The 20,995-nt window shown below is 42.8% G+C and overlaps 1 protein-coding gene and 1 long non-coding RNA gene across 12 annotated transcripts in view; one reads left to right on the forward strand and one right to left on the reverse strand.

Moving 5' to 3' along the window:
• LIMS1 (LIM zinc finger domain containing 1) overlaps positions 1-20,995 on the forward strand; it is a 66,436-nt gene that overhangs the window by 38,832 nt on the left and 6,609 nt on the right. For 8 of the 10 annotated variants that reach the window (XM_048936030.1, XM_048936039.1, XM_048936048.1 and 5 more), the window contains exons 2-6: positions 10,950-11,109; positions 16,465-16,531; positions 18,749-18,869; positions 19,637-19,786; positions 20,822-20,972. In XM_048936030.1, the coding sequence (XP_048791987.1) occupies positions 10,950-11,109; positions 16,465-16,531; positions 18,749-18,869; positions 19,637-19,786; positions 20,822-20,972 (649 nt within the window). Of the gene's footprint in view, positions 1-8,579; positions 8,807-10,949; positions 11,110-16,464; positions 16,532-18,748; positions 18,870-19,636; positions 19,787-20,821; positions 20,973-20,995 lie in introns of those variants that run through there. The other 2 variants (XM_048935994.1, XM_048935987.1) reach the window with 1 other exon arrangement.
• On the reverse strand, positions 1,475-8,375 carry LOC125689198 (uncharacterized). 2 transcript variants are annotated; one of them, XR_007375115.1, is made up of 2 exons: positions 8,189-8,375; positions 1,475-2,446 (listed from the first exon to the last, which is right to left on the reverse strand). It is a non-coding gene; the product is annotated as an uncharacterized LOC125689198 (long non-coding RNA). The 2 variants fall into 2 exon arrangements; XR_007375113.1 differs by having other exon boundaries at positions 5,886-8,375.

The raw sequence follows: 20,995 nt of genomic DNA on the forward strand, positions 1-20,995 counted from the left end.
CAGGCATCGCTACAGGCTTGGGGCACAGTGGCTAGAATGCTGTGCAGAGGAGAAGGGTCTGGGGGTGTTAGTTGACAACTGGCTGATTATGAACCAGCAGTGTGCCCAGGTAACCAAGAAGGCCAGTGGCATCCTGGCTTGTATCAGAATTAGTATTGTCGGCTAGAGCAGGGAGGTGATTGTCCTCAGCTCTGGTGAGGCTGCACCTCAGGTACTGTGTTCAGTTCTGGGCCTCTCACTGCAAGAAAGACAGTGAGGCCCTGAAGTATGTCCAGAGAAGGGCAACAGAGCTGTGGAGAGTCTGGAACACAAGTCTTATGGGGAGCAGCTGGGGGAACTGAAATTGTTTAGTCTGGAGAAGAGGAGGCTCAGAGAGATCTCATTGGTCTCTACAATGACCTGAAAGGAAATTGTGGCACAGTGAGGGTCAGCATCTTCGCCTAGGGAACAGTGATAGAATGAGAAGTGTGGAGTTCAGATGCATTTCTTCTCAGAAGGAGTGGGGAGGCAGTGGTGCAGGCTGCCCAAGGAGGGGGTGGAGTGACCATCCCTGGGGGTGTTCAGGAACCATGTGGATGTGGCACCGAGGGATGTGGTCAGTGAGCATGGTGGGGGTGGGCTGGTGGTTGGACTGGATGATGTTAGAGGTCCTTTCCAACCTTAATGATTCTATCATTCAGTTCAGCTTCCTTGTAGTGCCAGTATTAGTGAGTAAAGCAGTAATATTTCAGTATGTTGTTTAAAAAAAAAAAAAAAAGAAAAAAAAAAAAGAAAGAAAAAAGGGAAAAAAATCCAATTTGTTAAATCATCAAAAGCTTGAAAATAAATGTTCAGTCGCAAAAAAAAAAATGCAGTTCATCACTGTGGTGGTTAGAAACTGCTGGAGTAATACAACTGGGACCTGAAAATATCAATCTGAAGCAGATGCTTTGGAAATCCTGATTAAAAAAACGCTTTGGCTCATCCGCTAGATGCTCTAATTGAGAAGAGTACTTGTCCATGTAAATGGTAGCATTGAGTTTTTGTTGCTATTAATTATAGTAACTTCCAGCCAGCAAAAATGTGTTTCACGGTTCCATTTTCATACTTCCACACTTAGAGCTTGTGAGATATCCAAATGACTGGAGGCCGTGCTTTTCATTTGTGCTTTTCATTTCATTACTTCAGGGGTTAAAATAACGCACACCAAACACACCCTATTTCTCTTGCCTTCTTGCTCACCCCTTGTCTTTCAGATTGCATAATAACTCCAACGCAGTTTTGCTTGACTTGCTCACCCTGGCTATAACCTCCTGTGACTCCAAATGACTGGAGGTAAATGCCTGCGTGACAGAAACTACTGCTGCTCCTACGTTTGCTTCATTGTAACAGTCAGCAATTTCCGCAAATCTGTTGAGCTTCAGTGATGATAGCAACTAGGATCTTTGTTGCTCTGAGAGCATTATATGGGGAAGTATAAATTGTAGTTTTGGGGTTGTTTTTTTTTTTGCATTTGATTTCATCTGTTTTGATAGCATCTTATCAAACATTCTTTCCAGAAAATATAACATGATTGCTTATTGTTCTTCATTGTAATTTAGTTCTCCTTTGAATGAAGTCCGTCACACTGGACTGAATTTACGCATGGAAATACTCTGCAGAGGAGAGGCTAAGTTGTGAAAGCTAATGTGTAGACGTCACAATCTATTAAACAGCCAGTCTGCAGGCGCTGGGGAGAACAAGCTTGAAAAGGGTGTAGTACTGGTTTTCTCTCCTGTTTTTCTCTTCCGGTGTCTCTCAGCTGTTCCACATGCCAGGCTGACGGGTGTCCTCGAGGGACCCATATGCTGTTCCATGATGCTCTCCAGATGCAGAAGCAGCTCTAACAGTGCCCAAGTGCAGGAGACAGAGAAGAGAGCAGGCCTTTTATGGGGCTTCCCTGGGTAGTAATCCCAGCTCGCAGCCAGCGGTGGCTCCAAGGCTCCCCAGAGACTCTGTGACTCTCTGATGCTTTTCCATCTCCTAGCTCCTCTACTCTCACCTCACACCCAGGAATCTCAGGGTGCTTCCCAAATGCAAGCGATGCTCTGAATTTTGGTGTGCGTTATCCAGTGCCACAGTGCACGTCATTCATTTTTTGTTTGCTCATTTTGTCATAGGAGGTGCAGGCACTGGTCATTTTTCATCTTTGTATCTGCCATCTTTGTAGAAAGTTCTGGGTTTAGGTAGCTCTTGACAGCATTCTGAAGTAATGATTTTATACATATTGTCCTGTGAGCAGTGGTTTTAGATGATGCTACTCAGCTGTGCCATGAGACTGTATGTTGCTTTGAGATTCATCCTTAATATGAACAAGATGAAGCATCATAACATTGACAGGAGCCAACGAAAGGGACTTGCTTCATGATTTTTGTGATATTTCCTTGTAGTTTTCCTGCTTTTTCTGCATGCTCTGGTCGTGATAGAGCTAGAAAAAAATTAATTAAAAGTTTTTAGCTATTAGCCTCATAAAAAATAAAAAGAAAGTAACAAATTGGCAGAAAGCCAGTGATACCTGGCAGTATTTCTCAGTTGTGCCCTTCTAAATAAAAGATCCAAGAGATTCAGCTCTTCCAGCAAGGAATGTAAGGATGAAGGTGAAGCTGTTGTCTTTTCTAGCCAGTAAAGTCCATGCACACTGTGCTCTTGAACTCTGTTCCTATGCAGCTATTAGAAAAATGTTACCCACTTGGAGTAGTGACTCAAAACTGCCCTTGCTTATTCTGCTCTTTTTCCGTACGGAAAGTTTGCATTTCAAGCTTTTTGTTTCACGTGATGTTCGGCTTTTGGTATGTTGTTTTGTACATTCTTCCTTGATGGCTTCAAAGACTGAAGCATACATTATGTTTCTAATATCTTTAACAAGCTGTTCCTTACATGTCATCTTCTTTTCATAAGGTGCATGCCAGCACTGCAGCCTTGGTGTAGCTCCGGTAGCAACCTAGCTGCAAGTTAGGAATTTTGCCTGAAGTGTACAAGCAGTTGCTTACTTTTAGACAGCATTCCCTTTTTAAGCTAATCCTCACACTATACCCACACCTTCAGTGTCATGTAGCAAAGAGGAAGGAGGTTTGGTAGGGCTTGAGCCCCCTGATTCAAAGCAAAAAGCCCTGCCTGCACTCTCCATTCCCTTTTATTCTGCTGAGCAGATTGCCCAGTGAACCCCAGCTTCGCTCCCTCAGATAAGCCTGGTAAATGTGAACTTCTTCCATTTTTCCTCACAAAGTTGCTTCTGGTATCACAAGTGTGTGTTGGATTCATTCAGTCCTGCTTCACTCACTTAGGATCTGTCAACTGTTGGGGTGAAAATTTAATTACAAACATTTTTTTTAATCTTGCAACTAAGCCTTTGGATTGGAAAATGCTTGGCAAGTGTTGCTTCAGTAACTGTTACTGGAATTCCTTTGTGCTTACTTGAAATGTGTGAGACCCATACCCAATAGCTAATAAAATACAGGATGAAGACCCTTGCTTTGCGTTACACAAAATTTTGTGACTGTCGTAATGGAGTATAAGGGTACTGCTATTTTGGATTAGCTTTATTTCTCAATATATGACTCATGCATGACTCTTAGGAACACAAATTGCTTCTGATTATTCTCTTTCATCTGTTGAATGTTAGTGCCAGTGCTTAATTTTGCTGTAGTAACTGAAGATGGCTTAGCTGCCTTCCCTCTTGCTGGTTTTAAAGCTGGGTGAAACTGCAGTGAACATGTGAAGAAAAAAATGGGAAACCAAACCCCAGAATGACTCACAATTGCAATTTAATTTGTGAGTGAAGCGAATTAAAAGAGGAAGAGCTGAAAAGACGTTTCCTTTACCACGTGCTGCCTTCTACCCCAAACAAATTGTTTAATTCAGGAAGTGAAAAACTTCATCGTTACAAACCTGAGACTAGAAAAGCAGACTTAGTGAAGGTGAAAAAATTCTTCTGAAGGTGCAGATTAGTGGCAGTATTGAGAAGGATCTGGGAGACAAGCAAGTGCTGTCCCTCAGCACCCAGGCTGAAGGTCAGTCCTTAGCATGTTGTCTCCAGTGCAGACATTGCTATAATAAGAGCATCATTTACAGCCAAAAAGTCTGCTGCTGGCTGTCATCTCAGCCCTATAAGGAACTTTGTGGACATCGTGGAAGTCTTTCCTGGCAGGCTGGATGTTACTTTTAGTCAAGGAATTAATTATAGCTCTTGGGTGAGCTGTTCAGGTCAGAGGGCTCGGTTTGTGAAAGCATTGGTACCAGCCGGTGCAGGTGGACAGTGAGGGCAGGAGCAAAGATTGATATCTCCCTTTACTTGAAGGATTCAGGGATGTGTTTGTAGTGTATTTCAGTAGCAGGGGACATGAACTGAATATTAGTGCCAGGAAAATGTTATTTTTGAGAGATTTCCTAAGGTTTGAAATGTCAGGAGATGCAAAGATCAACCTTGTACATTTTTATGTATTTGGACTTTGAATTTGTTCCTTAAGCAAGGGAGGAGGAGCACACGAACACTTAATTGTAATTTGGTTGCAATTGTCTGACTGCTCTCAATTCTCTTTCACTTTGCTTTCTACTGCTTTGATTTCCAAAGGTTTAAGTGTTATCCTGCCCAAACGCTTTCAATGTTAGAAGTATATGAAGTTGGTGTTCTGAATCTGTTTACATTCAAATAGAAATATTCTTTCAAGCTTACTGGGCCTGATATTGTCTCCTTGTTGATGAAAATTCATTTTAGAGTGGGTTTCTTTTTTATTATTCATTCGTTAGGCAAGAGGATAGAAATTATATTATATGAAATGCATTGTTGTAAATGCATCTTTAAAATTTATTGAGTTGGAAGAGTTTGGGTACAGTACATTTAGCCCAGAGAAGTACCCATACAGTTAACTACACAGTAGGCATATGGTAAAAATGACTGTGATCGGATGCCATGTCTCTTGTAGCACAGATTTTCTAGTGCACCTGTGTAACACTTGGCCTTTTTGTTTTGTTTTTATCTCTGTATAAGATGCAAAAATAGTAGCAACGGAAGAAATGGCCCTTTCAAAAAGGATCAAATATCTGTGCTCATTAGAAATCATTTTACACAAATCGTGGCTTCATTTGGTAATGTTTGCAATTAGCAGGAAGACAATACTGTAGGCTGGTTTTTTTTGTTTGGTTGGGTTTTTTTGTTTTTAATATTTAATGCAACAGAAAATTACTACAACTAAATATTGCTCTCCCTTTCTATGAACCCTGTTAGAGACTAATTTCCCACTGTGCTTGTATGGCTGATGAAAAAAGCTGTGTGGGAAGGTGCTGCATACCTGATTACTCCAGTCGTGTTCATTTCCTTATGAAGAGATGGAATGTGAACCTTCTCCACTTGCAGAGACCAAAGCATATTTTGGACATGTTTATACTGGAATACGTTTATACTGAAGTATTTGCAACAGATAGAGTTGTCTTTTTGTTTGCCCTGCTTAAACTCCCACCACAGAAGCTTAATCATGCTTTCTGTGGCTAATGCCAAATGATGAAACTTTCAGGACCGCTTGGAATTCACCTGGTTTTTATTGCAGTGGTTTCAAGGTGGTTTGCCATCCTTTTCAACAGAAGCAGAGCAGTGCTGGGCACATGAAAAGCCTACATATTGTGTACGTCTTCGTTATGGAAAAGATTTACTCCTTATTTCCAATTGCTTGTAGAGATGAACAATTACAACAAGCAGAACCCAGGAGTGTTTTCAATGTCAGTAAAGAAGACATAAAAGACCAATTAGCACTTAAAAGGTCAGTGCAGAAATCAGCATGTGGCACTCCAGATTCATGCTGGTTTAATGGCAAAGCTTCTCCTCTAGTTGTTCTGCATTTTGCATGCTACAGTTAAAGTGAAATCACCCCTACCTCTGTGGGAAAGGGAGGGCTGCGTTCTGTTTGCTTATCCATCCCGACGGGGTGCTTAGCTTCCTGAAAGCAGTGGTGATGCAGCAGGTTTGCTCTCAGCCGGCAGTGTTATTTCGGGGCACCGGGCAGACTGCCAAGCAGCAGCTGCCTTTGCCAAGCACCTTGTTTGGAGCAGTGACTGCTGAGCACTTCTATTTGGGGAATGGAGCAAGGCACTCGGCAGGGCTTGCAGCCTCCCAGCCTTCTCTGTAAGAGTCCCTGTCCACTGGCACCAGTGGGCAGCCAGGAAAGTTCTCCTGAGAAAGCAGTTTTTCCTGGTGGGAGCGGAGAAACCACAAAGAGGCACATTTGATTTTCCTACTGTTTTTCACAGCGGCAGTGGTATGCTTCCCCTCCTCTCTCTGCCTTTTTCTCTTGTTGTCACCTCAGCCATCAGCTTTGGCATCTGCTGAGACCCCCCATGTACCAATGGGAGCCACTCTGTCACCTTCCTCCCTACTTATCTCCTCCAATTCAACACTGACCTTCTCCTTGCTCTCCCTACCAAGGCAAGTAGGTCTTGATGCAGCTCTGGGGAATGTCAGCAGCCCCTCCTGGCCTGATGACTCCTCACTCCCTGGTCCATGACACCTTAGGGTTACGCTGAGCTACTGGTGAAGATACAAAAGGTCTTAGCCTGGTGTAGATCATAGCAGCAAAGTGACAAAAAAAAAAGAGAGAGAAGGATGATCAGCTACTCTGCATTTGTGGATTACCAGACTATCCCAGTAGAAACTGTGTTTTGTTTTGGTAGCCGGAAGGCCCTTTTTAAACTCCTGGCAAGCTTTTTTATTCCCTCACAGGGAAGGAGTCAGGAGTAACTCCGTTAGCAGCAGTGCCAGAGGTCTGCAGAACAAGTCTGCTTGTGCCAGCAGGCACCTCAGTGAGCACAGAAGACATGGGTGCTACAGCAGGAGGAGAAGCCTTTCTCTCCAGCACTGCTTCCTGCAGCGGTGCTCCAGCAAGGACATCATGGCCTGTAGCTATGACCCAAGCACTGCTTCCTCTAGAGCTTGTCCCACAGCAGATAAATATAGGGCTTGAGCTCCAGCCTCCTTGGCCTGTTAAAACCTGCAGCTCTCAGTGATTCTAAGATGGATAATGAGACCTGCGGGTGCATAAACACACAGGTCATGCTTCCTTGGCCCCACCTGCCGTGATGTCTTCTGACACACAGGAGCAGCTTGCTTGGAAGCCACCAAGGGGGTTAAAGGAAGACCCCTGAGCAAACCCATTTCTGAAATCTGGCTTATTTGGTTTTGCTTTCCAGAAGAAAATCTGTAGCACTGCATTGGCCAGGCCATGGGAAGACAGCGATTTGTGAGCAAAGGTTTGTGCTGAGAGCAGCATGTCCTCTGCTGGGCACTCACTCAGTTACTCCAGCCAGTGCTGAGGCATGTGGTCCAGAGCTCACTCAAGGCTCAAGAGTGAATTTCTTAGTTTTTTTAGGTGCTGGAAGTGTATGAACAAGTAGTAGCCTTGACTGGGATTTCTGACACATCCTTTGTTATCTTCTATTTCTGATTTCTCTGCTTGTTCCCTCTAGCCGCCTTCCTGTCCTTTTGCACTTTCTTTTGCTCCCTGAAACTTCTCTGGATACCAGCATGCTGTGTGTCACGAGCACAAAATGCATGTGCCTTTGCTGCCTGATCAGTTGCTAACAAAGCTGTGTTCATTTCATGCAAAAGGTAGTTACCCAGGACTATTTTCCAGAAGCCCTTTTTGGTTTTGTTTGATGTTACATGTTCCTGGAAGCTGCCTGTCCCAAGCAAGGTGGAGCTTGCAGGAGGACAAACCTGCAACTGGTGATACCGTTCCCAGTAAGGAATGCAAGATAGATTTTTGAAGAGAGCGTAACTATAAAATAATTGCAACACTGGGAGGACTTTCTGTGGTGAAGGAATGATTAATTTTCACTCTTGCTTCTTTCTTCCTGGTCTTGCTTTCTTACTTCAGCATTTAAATATATGGGGCATCCTTGTGTTAAGTGATTGTTCTGAACACAGCACAGTGCTGAAAATCAGGCTCCATTTCAGTTCCTTCATCTGCTGCCTATTATAGCATACTTGCCACTTCAGTTAACAGCCTGTGAGGCAAAACAGAAAACAAACTGTCCCTCTGTATCTATGTTTTCTGTGAAGTGCTGACAAGAAGGAAGATGCCTGTAGATAAATGCAATGTATATGACTTAGAAGATATAAGTGGAGCATTAAAGGGCATTTTTACAGTGTACTTATTATATCCAAGCATGAAACAATATTTACCTAATGACAGAAGCCTCCTCTTCGTGCTGGTTAGGTCATGACAAAGCGGTGTTGGAATCCACCTCCATCCCCTCAGCAGACAGGAGCTGTGGACAAGTTTGCTGAGGTTCATGTTGGCTCACATAGGTTGCTCACAAAACAGCTCTCCGGGCCCAAGAGGATTTCTCCATCGGCAGCCAGCAGCAAAGCCCCTTTCCAGCATCTGGGTGTGCATGACAGCCCGGTGCTGGAATGTGCTCCTCCGCAGCCCAGCTTTTAACTTGAAGCTCTGGCAGGGCGCTGGGTAGCTCTGGCTCAATGACACAGAGCTGCTGAAAGTCAGTCACTTCGTTTGGGAACAAGGGGAAGCCCGGCACATTGTTCTGCTGCCTTTGCCTCCAGCTCCCTCGCGACATAAGCACAGAATATATATAGCCGTGATAGCAGCTAGAGAAACATGGACTTCCAGCATAGAGGTCACCCCTACGCGATACCAGAGGATGAAGAGATCTCTCACAGGGTCTCTCACAATGCCTGCAACTCGGCGGGAAATGAAGGCGAGAAACCAGTGTCGAAACTGCAGCGTAGGCACAGTGACATTAAACTCTACAAAGAGTTTTGTGACTTCTACGCAAAATTGTAAGTCCGCGCTGTTCAGCTCTGGGCTGTAACTGTAGTGACATTATTGGCATACCGTCGCTGTGCTTTTTACCGTCTGGGCTCTGTAAGCCATGCTCTAAGGCAGCCTTTACCACAGTTCTGTGTTTGATACGTTGCCAGTTGTAATCATCAACTAAAATTTGAGCTGGTGCCGTGAACTTAATCAGTAATTGCGTCAGAAGTTTTTATTGGGGTTTGAAGCAGGGTTGGTATTTGCCAAGTAGTCTCTGAGTTCAGATTGTTTGCTTGTTTTGGGCAAACGTGCAGAGTGTTTCACTAATGGAGGACTGTTGCATGCATCACTGTTTTTACATACGTGTTTTTACTTGGATTACATTTTTTCTCTGAAAGCACTTAGCATTAAATAACTTACAAGTTTAACATCCTTAATACTCAGGAACTGGTGAGGTGATGGTGAGGCTCATGGTTTATGTTGTGATTACTGCTCATTCAGATTAACTCAGGATGGGTGAAGTGTCTGGCTTTTTTCCCCCTGCAGAAAACATATGTAATCCATGTAGCCCATTGGCTAACTGTATGCTTAACTACACTTTATACATACAATCACTGCCGCTTCTCAATATGTTGATCTCTTAAGTGTGAAATAGACTGTTCCTCAGTCTGACCTCCTTCGTGAAATTTGGCCACTCACTGTTTTGCTGTAAGGACAGTGAGTATTTTGATGGCAGAGTTGTCTTCTGCAAAGTGCTCCTGAGAGAGAAAAAAAAGATACAGCTAATAATAACTGGTCGGATGTGACCTTGCGTAGGGCTCTTCTGTGGTACAGTGTAAGCAATAGATAAAGCACATTCCTTTTAGAGCTATGTGGTAGGTGTATACTTGCTAACTCGAATGTTGTGCAAGGACTGAATTCAATTCCTGTCAAGCCTGAAGGGAGCCAAGAGGTGTTATCCGCTCAGAGGGCAAGTCTTGGCATCTTAGAGCTCCACACTGGCAAATGCAGCAGGAGATTTCTTTACTATATCCAAATCTGTGCCTGTGTGTAAAATAATGTCCCAGTAATTGTCCAGACAGTGCTTTTGTCAGTTGTGGTCAGACTGTATGAAACTAGACTATTGCCCTGTATTTGCTCTCTGCTATCAAGTGATATTAGGGCAGAGAAGTGACCCTGAAAGGCATAGCTTTGAGAACCCAAGTATTAGCAAGAAGGCACTTGCAAAGGACAAAAAAGTGACCCTTTTTTGGTACTAGAGCCTTAAGTGTAAGACAGCTGTACTGACTGTTGCATAAGTGAACACAATCCTAATGAAGTTGCAATCCCCCTGATATTTCCGCACTCATTCTATGGTCACATGCCTTTGAGAAGCAATCAAGATTGCTTTTTGAGCTTTTCTTTTTTTTTTTTTTCATCACCAGTTTGTGTTGCCCTGTGCCTGGGTCATGGTGGAGCACCCCAGCTCTGCAGCTGGAGCATTCCCACCTTCTCCTTGTCCTTGGTCTGGTGCTGGGGTGCTATGATCTGCTTTTATGGAGATGAACCCTAACAAACCAACCAAAAATCCTATGACTTTAAACTATTATTTCTACAAGTTGTATATGGCTTGAAGTGATTTTACAGATTTGATTGTTTACCTGCTGTGGTTTTCAGTAATCTGCCAGACAAAATATTTTAAACTCTTCCACATTGCTTGCTTATAGCTTTTGAATTAATGTTGTTACATGCTCATATTCTAGAATTCTCATATTCTAGAATTATGAATTATTTCAGAATTAACATTTATATTTTCTAGTGTGAAGTCCTCAATTATTGCTAACATTTGCCCTTATTTTCTGTAATTCAAATGTGTTCCACGACTTTTATATTAGTTCTTTGAATTACCTGCCTTTTCTCATCATAAAGAGACAGCAAATTCATCTGTGACAATAATCAGTAGTTATTAGAGCACATTGTGGGGTTGTTATTTCCAAAGTGTTTGGAGCCAGAGGGAAACAACAGTTTTATTTCTAAGGGAGCACCACAAGTCATTGAGTTCATAGAAAAGTTTTCAGTGGGCAGCCTAGCATAAGGCCGATGCCATTGGCTTTGGAAAAAAATAGAGAACCAGAATCAGTTGTGCTGCCTTTGGGGCTCATTTTCTTTCTGTTTCTTGTTTCTGTACAGCAACATGGCAAACGCACTCGCAAATGCCATCTGTGAGCGCTGCAGAGGGGGCTTTGCACCAGCAGAGAAAATTGTCAACAGCAATGGTGAGCTGTACCACGAGCAGTGCTTCGTGTGTGCCCAGTGCTTCCAGCAGTTTCCTGAAGGGCTCTTCTATGAGGTAAGCTGGGAGAAGTAACTACAGACTAATCGATACTTCAGCAAGTGTTGTTGAAGAAATGGAGTTCCAAACGATTATGCCTGGTATAGGGGAGAAGAAAAAAGAAATGTTTATGTGCTTGTTTGAAGTATATCAGTGTGTATAACCTTATTTAAGTGTGTAACTTAGTGTCACTAGGGCTGAGGAAAGAACTCTTGGAGATTTCTCTCCCTGTGCATGTTTTTTTTTCCTTAAAATCTATAGACTGTATATTGTATCAGAAATACAGGAAAAGCATTCTTCTTAGAAGAGAGTCATCAAAGGGAAATGCCAGCATCCTGCAGTCTTTAGGAGGTTTATTGCTGAGTGAGTGAGTGAGTGAGTGAGTGAGGCCTGCACAGCTTCTGAAATACTGTTTGTAGAGATGACCTGTAAGCCAGCGTGCTGAGATTGAAGTGTGTTGACAGCCAAAATCAGATGATGCCTGAGTCAGATAAACCCAGCATTTAATATACCCCACTCACCTTTCTTTAACCCTAGGTGTAAGGAAGGGTAGATCATGGGAGACAGGGTTTTATCATTATTATTACCTGATGCTTGTGGATGGCTAGCTGAGGTTCAAACAGATTAAAGGCAGAGTTCTCAAAATTGTCAAACGTTTAGTTGCTTCTGAAAATCCTGTTCTGACCCACTTCACATGCAGTGCCATCATTGCATCAAGAGCACATTTCATTTTCCACAGTAGTGTTTTTAATTATACTGTATGGTTTGGAGAAGGAGACTGGGCGAGGAGTGTTAATTGGAAAAGGAGGCTGGCAAAGGGGATTCCTGGTCTTGCTTTCTCTCACCTTGCTTGAGGATCAAAAGGTTTCTCAGTGCAGTAGAGATAGTGTTGAACGATTTGTGGCAAAATGAGCCAGCAGTGGTCCATGACACATCAAAAGGTGGGCTGCAAAACAGTAGCAATTAAGGAAAGACAAAACAAAACACCCCTTAGATACTTACACCTTGCATTATTATTGTTAGTATTCCATGAGTTGCTCCCAGCTTGCAGGCATGGTGAAGAGTCTGCCGTGACATGTTAAGACCTGAGTCAAATATGAAGTGATACATACGTTTTAAAAGTAAAACACCTGTTGATAAAACTGTCTTAAAAGAATAAAATGTATTTTCTCTAAATAATGAGCACTTTATTCATCATTTTTCTGACTCTCAAATAACAGTGGGACAATCCACGGACCTCTTTCAGAAAGTGGAATGGTCTTCTGAGTTAACATTTGTATTCATTAAGTCAGAAGTGAACGCTCAGTGGTTGTTTTGGGAATAAAAGAAGGCTGGTGTACTTACTAGATATGGTTTTGTTTAAATTGCTAATTATTTTTTTTTCAGGTTAGGTTGAGGTTTGCAGTGACTTTGTTCTTGAGAAATGTTACACAGAAAGTGGAAAGTTTAAGTTAAAAAAAAGTGATTATCAAGACTAAGAGAATACCCAAAGACTTAAGTGTGGCTTGAACTTCAGGCCATTTTTCTGCCTCAAGTCCTTCTAATGTCTACCACAAGGTCTTGCAGTTTCTCCCTACATCAGCAAGTCTATCTGCTGCTGTTGAAGAGAGGTACTTTCCAGTCTCTGTAAGTGCTCTGACAAGCATCAGAAGATGGTTCATAAATATCACCCAGCCTTCCATCCGCATTTATATTGGCTTGTGCTTGATGTCTTCTACAGAGTGAATATCCATACTGTGCTAGCCCTTGTGCCTTTTGGGCAGGTTAGAAACGTTTGACAGAGTCCTCTGCACTCTCCAGATATTCCACGCTGCCTTCACAGCTTTCACTTAGCACTGAAGTGGTCCTGAGATTGCAGTGGAAACCTTGGCACAGTTTTTGTGTTGCTCATGGAGAAGTGGAGGCAAGCTTGCTCTTCTTTCATGCAGTGTGGTTTAGCACCTCAGCATGTGAGTTGGGAATATACCAGCTGAGAGCATTTAGGGGAGAGAGAGGAACAGGAACAGCCCTAAGCAGATAAAGGATAAGCTTAGATTGGCCAATGGTCAGGAGATGGCTGGCAATGAGTAACTGAGGTGATCTGTTATCTCTGTGAGGAAACAGTGATGGAAGAGAGCAGTCGCTCACTCTACTCAGTGCTAGCGTGGTCTCACTGTGCAGTTTTGGGCACACAACATAAAATGGACATAAAGCTATTAGAGAGTATCCAAAGAAGGGCTACAGAGATGGGGAAGGGTCTGTAGGGCAAGATGTGTGAGGAGCAGCTGAGACCCCTTGGTTTCTTAAGCCCAGAGCAGAGGAGACTGAGGGGGAGTGGGCATAGAACTGGCTGCCCAGGGCAGTGGTCACGGCCCTGAGCTGCCAGAGTTCAAGGAACGTTTGGACAGCACTCTCAAACACAGGGTCTGATTTTTGGGTGGTCCTGTGTGGAGCCACGAGATGGACTTAGTGATCCTTGTGGGCCCCTCTCAATTCCAATTGTGCTTGGGCTAGATGATCTTGCAGGTCATTTCCAACCTTGTGATTCTATGATTCTATGATTCAGGATATTCTATGGTTCTAAGTAAGAAAAGATATCTTCCTTGGACTGGCTTAATGAACGCTTTAAAAAGATGCATGTGGAGATGTGGACAGGTAATGTGTTTTTCTGAGCAGGTTCCCCGTGGGTAAACACATGCATTGTTGTTAGCCCTGCATTAGATGATGTTTATTCTGTGCCCAGTTCAGCTAAGCTAGGGTTTCTTGGAAAAGACTTGGGGAGTTTAAATATTCTTCCTGTGCCCTATCGCAAGCATTGCAGAGTTTCCCCAGTTAGTCATTAAACCGCTTATCACATTTGCACTCAAGTGCTGCCATAAGTTTTCATGCTCTGCTCCACCATGGTGAGGCAGAACCGGTTAGGCTACTCAGGAAGCAAAGCTGGTATCTCTGCAGAATGCAACAGAAGGCTGCTTTCTCTGCAGTTGCCATCAGAGTTTTATAATAGACAGCAGTGCACAGTCCAGTACTGACAGTGGAATAACAGCCCATTTGCATGGGTAGCTTTGGTGGCACCTTGCCCAGAGGGACTGGTTTGCCCCATTGCAATTACTCAGCGGGCTTTTTCACAAGACCTTGCTACTCTGGGCTTCAGAAATGGACCTCCCTAGAGGTCTTTCCCAGTGGGAACTGTGGGCACCTTGCTTTCAAGCAGAGGTGAATACTACTTGTAGCACAGCCATTTGTTAAAAACCCTTTTGGGACCCTTATGAGCCTCCCGGGAGCCCTTGTGCATCTCTCTGCACTGTTTCAGAAAAATGCCAGCCTCCTCTGTGCTGTGCTGGGGGAGGGAAGATGGAAGGGTTTAGAGACGTGCATCCCACAGTAGAAGAAATGCAAGAAAATCCTTATGAAGCTACCTTTTTGTTTTTATGTTTCTAATAATCTATAACAGAATAAAAGGAAAGTGCAGCTGCAGTGAACTTCTCACATTTATTTCTATTCCATTTCAATCTGGAGTGTTTTCTTTAATTGAGCTTTACCAGAAACTACCCTAGAGAAAGCTTCTGTAAAATAATCGGGTTTTGTGCAAGTCTTTCCAAATTATAGGTTAGTAAAGATGTGGAAATCAGCTGGAGGTAATGTTGTGGTGGAGTGTCCTATGCAGAACCATAGAATTAACGGACCTCCACCATACAACAGTCCAATGATCTTGATGTTAAAATCTATGCTGTGTCATTTGTCTCAAAAATTCAAGACTTTCTCTAATGGAGGAGCTGCTGGATCATCCACAAATGCTGCACAAACAAGCCAAGAATGTTGAAAATAGAAACAAAAGCAAATAGTAACCAACCTGCCTGACAGAAACCTGTTTTGTCTGCCCAGATCAATTTGTGGCTCTGAAATCCAAGCAAACATGTGCATCTCCCAGTGTACCAGCTGTTTACACAAGGCTGGAAGCTTTCTGGTGGTGGTTTTTTTTTTCAGATTAAAAAGAATTACATTTGGCAGGAAGCAAGTGCAGTTCTCAATGAACTAATAGTTACCATTACTCTTCGAGACACTAATAGTCCTCTGTCTCTTAATTAAAAAAAAAAAAAACAAAGAACAACACAAACAATACTTCCAATTAAAAAGTCATCTGTTTTAGAGTATTAAAAGCCCTTGATGAATTGCTAGAATAGGCTTCTGGAAAGAGACCATGCAGCACGCATCTTTCTGATCCTTGCGTAAGTGAGATTCAGGCTGGGCACAACAATTAAGTTTCTGATCTCACATTTTCAGTGATTTCAAAGTGGTGATGGTGGCTGCACGAAATCCTGCCAGTGGTTCTGTATATTGCACTGTATTACTGTACTTATGTTTTATTTGATCCTTGAAATTTCAGAGTGCAAAAGGATATATATGGCTGTATTTTCTATCCATGCATCAAAACTTAATTTGTGGGTCATATGTTACGCTATTTACTTTGTTTTGTGTTAGATTCAGTACAAAGAAAGGAGTGGGATTTTCCTGCTGTGCTTCTTTCCAGGTTTTTGTAACTTAAGACATTCAAATCCAAACATATCTAATATTATCTGTCTGGTTTTAACATGCTGGCTGGCATATGTGTGTACCAGTGGTGTGCCTGAAGGTATCTAAACATTTCCCATTGCTTTAGGACATACTTGTCTACATGTTCTTACATATTCCTCAGTTAGATTGCTAGTGCAGTGCCATACAATTTTTTTTCCAGATGGTTTTTTTCTTTTCCTGTATGAGCATGACCTGCAACTGAACTTCTCTAAGCTCTGAGAAAATTCAGCTCTAAATCACTTCAGATCAGCTCCTTATTCCAGCCGATTCAGAGAATTTTGTTCTTTAAAATTTCCTCAAACAAACATTGTGAAGGAAAGGCATGATTTCTTTTTGTGTTTTGCCCGCAGTGCTCCATGAATTGCAAAGTTTCTGTCCCTGGGTGTTCTTCCTTCCCCTAGACTTACTTCCTCCAGTGCGCTGGGCCATTCTTACAGGAAACACAGAGTGAGGAAGGGATCAAATGGGTTCAGGGAAAATGCTTCCCCCCAGGAAAAGTTTTCAAAAGCTAATTTCCTGCATAGAATTCTGTCTGCATCAGATTTTTGTTAGTCTCTCAAAATTCAGGCATCTGTGGTGATACAAAAGAAGGTGGGTTACACTCTCAGCAACGCTAAAGGAACGGTGTTATATTAACAACAGTATCTGAATTAAGGTGCGTGAATTTCATGCCTGTTTTTCTGGCACACGGTCAGGTTTGCTTATAATGCAGCTCCTTATCCTCTACTATTCAGTTGCTTGTGAAAACAACCTGCTGTGTTACAGTATTTATGTCAAGGGCATGCTCCTAACCTCTCTTGCCTTGTTTTCCATTTGCAGTTTGAAGGGAGGAAGTACTGCGAACATGATTTTCAAATGCTTTTTGCCCCTTGCTGCCATCAGTGTGGTAAGTTTTACATTCAGGTGAAATATTTCACACTGATCACAAATGGGAAGTCAACATATGTTGCCGGGGGAAGATGTGCAGCCCTGTTGTATCTCCTTTGGGAGATGGCCCCACACAGCAGAGGAACTTTCAGAATGAACTTCAGTGAACGTAGAGAGTTGCTTTTCCTAAAGGTCATCAAACAGTAGGTTTAAAAAAAAAAGGTTGCATTATTTGCATGAGTAGTTTAACTGTTCATCCAGTGAGTCAATGAGCAGCCCATTCATGAGCTCCTGATTTTCTGCATCCACATGCATGTACTCACGTTTCAGCAACTCTTAATTTGTTTTGACCACTGTAACCTATCCATGCTGTCCTCCTCTATAGAAGCAGAGGCAGTCTTTATCATCTAGTGATATCACCAGCTTTCTATTTTTGACACAGATTCCTTTAAGTCTTCAGCATCTATTGTCTACCCTGTGTAACACTGAGGGCTGCATTTTATTTGATGCTATTGAGTAAATGCTTGCATGTCTGCTACACTGTAATCAAATGCAAGTTTTCTTTTACACCACATTTTCTGTGTGTGAGACATTTTGCTTGGTCAGGGTTGAGAAGTCATTGCTGTATCCTTGCTTGATCAGGTATGGAAGCTCTTATTTTTCTGAGGCACCTGGGGAAGCTGCTACAACTTTCACTTATCTTAGGAAGTCCTTTCCCTTGTGCAGAGGGTGTGGTTGGATGCTGGAAGGATGGGAAGCAGATGTTCTGGACCTTCCGATTTACAGCTGCAGATTTCAACAAGCAGGGGAAGAGGAAGAGCTCAGTGGTGATATCTGAGTGAACTTGAAGTGTGTGACAAACCAGAAGGAACTGCTTTGTTCCTTCTACAGTCCAGTCACTTCCCAAGCGTGAGGGACCTTTGTGTTCCTCCAGTTACTCTGCAGTCTCCCTTCTTTGTTCTCTTCCTGCTCTTGTGTGCCACAGCTTCCCCTTTCCCTGTACTGCTCTTGGCCTGGAAAGGACTTTTGTGAATCCTCCTTTCTAACCCCTTGAAACACAAAGCACAGCTCTTCCTGCATCCCAGCATTGTCCGTACATGGCAGAGCTCTGTTCCTCTCCTGTTGCTGATCTGCTCCCGTCACTGATCTGCTCCTAGCTTCCCTTTGGTGAGTTTGGCAGAGGGAACTTCACCTCTGTGGCACTCAGAGAGACCAGAAACTGTTCTGGGCTCTGGCAAGTTAATGGAGGAGCTACACCATGTATCTTCAGGACTTTTCCTGCCCAGCTGCCACAGCCCATTAGTTTCTGCTGCTTCTACTCTGAGTCCTTATAGCACCAACTCTATTAAAATCTCATCAGTTTTATGTACTGACTTGTTCCAACAGAGGAGTTAAAAGAAAGTGAATTTGCTGGAGGGTGTGACTGGCTGGCTGGACTGCCTTCCAGGTCACTGCTCACTTACCTGCAGCACTCCATGGATGCGGCCTGGAACTGGGCTTTTCCAGTTTTTGAATTTAGTAAGAGTAGCCAAAATCAACAGGGTTGTTGTCAGCACTGATGCCTCAAGCTTTCCCTACGCTTCTAGAGACCATCCAATTTTATTCTTGAAAAGCTATGACTTCATGGGAATGAATAGCATGCCCCAGACTTGCATGCTAGACTTCATTGGTATCTGTTATCTGCCTGATGGCTTCTCTTTGACAGCTGTTTGATTAGTAGGCTCTTTAGAGCCAGGATTCAGCCTTTCACAGCACCAGGAAGCTGAGCTCTTGACATGTTTTAGGCAGTGTTTGCACTGCTCAGGGGCCATGGCTGCATGTGCACGCTTGGCATGGCTGTGCAGTAGAGAAGATGAAATGGTGGTTTTCTCACTTTTTCAGTGCCTCCCAGGACAGGACTATGCGATAGATGAGAAATGGGTGTGTGTGTTGGATTTACTATTTAGTAAGTGCTTTCTCCTACTGTATCTTCGTACTTGGACTCCAGTTTTCTTGCAGTAGGGTCAAGGCCACTCAAACTCAGTTCTGTTGTGCTTTGAATTTGGAGCCCTTTCAAGGCTTGATTATAGACACAGCGGAGTAGAAGTCAACACTGTGTCAAGGAGAGTTCCAAAATATCCTTTTCTAGAAGAAGAGAGAAGCAAAAATGATTATGTAATTCTAGTGATTCAGTTGCAGGCTTCTTTTAACTTTGTGTAGCAAGGTATTTTACATCCTGTTACTGTATTTCCTACAGGTGAGTTCATTATTGGCCGTGTTATTAAAGCTATGAACAACAGTTGGCATCCGGAATGCTTCTGCTGTGATATCTGCCAACAAGTATTGGCAGATATTGGATTTGTCAAGAATGCTGGCAGGTGGGTCTTCACCCTTCCTTCTGTCACTGATGATGAGGAAAGTGAAAAGAAAGTCGGGGGGGGATGTAGAGGTTATGGTTCCTACAGCTTTCCTGCTGAGATGGAGTAACTGAAGTGTCTTTTATGAGAAGAAGGTCTAAGAATGCATCATAAAACTGAGAGTGGATATCTTAAAAGATGCACATAAAATATGAACTACTGGCCTACTTCTTCACCAGATGTCAGGTGTGTGTTTTGTACCTGGTGGTGTTTCAGGATCGGTAGGATACTGTGATAGACACTTAGAACTGAATCAGATGCAGAAGTATTGTCATTTTTAAATAGGTGTTTCTTTTTCCAACATGGGTTCCCAATTTGAGTCCAGTTTATCACCCTATTCATTAATAAATGCTCTCACTTCAGTGGGATCCTTCATGGATTTTTTTAAGTAGACTATGTAGCCATTGATTTCATATTTTTAATGTGATACACAGAGTTATTTACAGAGTTAGGGCCAGTTTTGTCATCCAGCTTCCAATCTAAATGTTGAAGAGTTTGAGGGTAAAGCATGAAATTGAAAGGAATTGAACAAACGATGCTTCTGTGGTGACAGAAAATAATATGCCTTCGTCTGAACTTGGCTTTGCCTACCAAAGAAGTTGTTTTAAAGCCTTCATTCTACTCCACAAAAGAACTGATAGAAATGAGTTTCTATTAGATGCTTGATTTCTATTTTTTACCTAGTAACAGGTGCTGGTACTTAGCTGTCTTCTTTTATGTCGTTGCAGACATCTCTGCCGTCCCTGCCATAACAGGGAAAAAGCCAGAGGCCTGGGAAAGTACATTTGCCAGAAGTGCCACGCCATTATTGACGAGCAACCCCTCATTTTCAAAAATGATCCCTATCACCCTGATCATTTCAACTGTGCAAACTGCGGGTAACTTGAGTTCCACATAAAAAACAGGAGAATGCTGGTTTTATTTGTTTCACCACTTCTGTGTTAAAGTGGAAACCAGTCCTGTACAAGAGGCAAAAGGGATGAGTTCTGAGTGCCTTGCTGCTAGATACGTGTCTGGTTACATCTCCTGGGGTGGTAGAATTGGACCTTCCATTCAAACAGCGGGTGATGTGTTGGGAAGTGAGGAAAGACTGTAATGTGCAGCACAGAGTGTCTTAGGAAATAGGAAATGTGGGCACAAACTTGCTTATGGCAGCAAAGTCATGGACATTATTTTTCTGCTATAAAGGGTGGAAAGGTGGTCTTTTGGGGCTGCTTCAGTCATTACCTTGCCTATGTTCTTTCCTTTTATTTGAGTTGCCCAAAGTATGCTTTTCTTTTAAGCTTTCTCTCACCTCATTTTGTCAGCTTCTGCAGCTGCAGAATCCGTAGCTGCATGTTTCTACATCCCCCACTGATGCGTGGATCAGGGGGCACTGTAGGATATAGCACACGTTATTGGTTGTTTATTTTGTACTACAAAGGAAGCTGTCATTTCAGGATCATAGCAGAGGCTGATCTGAAAAACAACAGTAGTATTGTGCCAGAGCTATTGTCAGCTTATGTTATTCTTTCTCTGATGTTTGATATCATGGAGAAAATGCAGAGGAGTACATTTTCCTTTCAGTTACATTTATGTAAATCCAAGAAAGATACTGGTGTGAAGAGAGGCAGAATGCAAGGCAGGCATGACTACAGCTTTCTAACTGTGTGAGAAAAGTTCAGTAGCTATTTTCAGAGAGATTTGATGTATCCTACATAGCAGGCTTTTCTTAGTTTCCTGTGGAATCCATCAGTCTTGTTTAAAAAATAATCATATTGAACTGGCATATTTGATGCTGCTGAATACATTATTGTAGTAGAAATACAGTTCCTAAAACAAGTGCTCAAAATTAAATGATGTCTACAGAAGCTCTTGAGTCGAACTTGTTCAGTTCCTTTATTCATGCTCTCAATTAATGAATTTCTGAACAGGAAGGAACTTACTGCTGATGCTCGTGAGCTGAAGGGAGAATTATATTGTTTACCCTGCCATGACAAAATGGGCGTCCCCATCTGTGGAGCATGTAGAAGACCAATTGAAGGACGTGTGGTGAATGCTATGGGCAAACAGTGGCATGTGGAGGTAAACATCAGCTGACACGTTGT

The sequence above is a fragment of the Lagopus muta genome, chromosome 1 (genome assembly GCF_023343835.1).
Source record: "Lagopus muta isolate bLagMut1 chromosome 1, bLagMut1 primary, whole genome shotgun sequence".
Lineage (NCBI taxonomy): Eukaryota > Metazoa > Chordata > Aves > Galliformes > Phasianidae > Lagopus > Lagopus muta.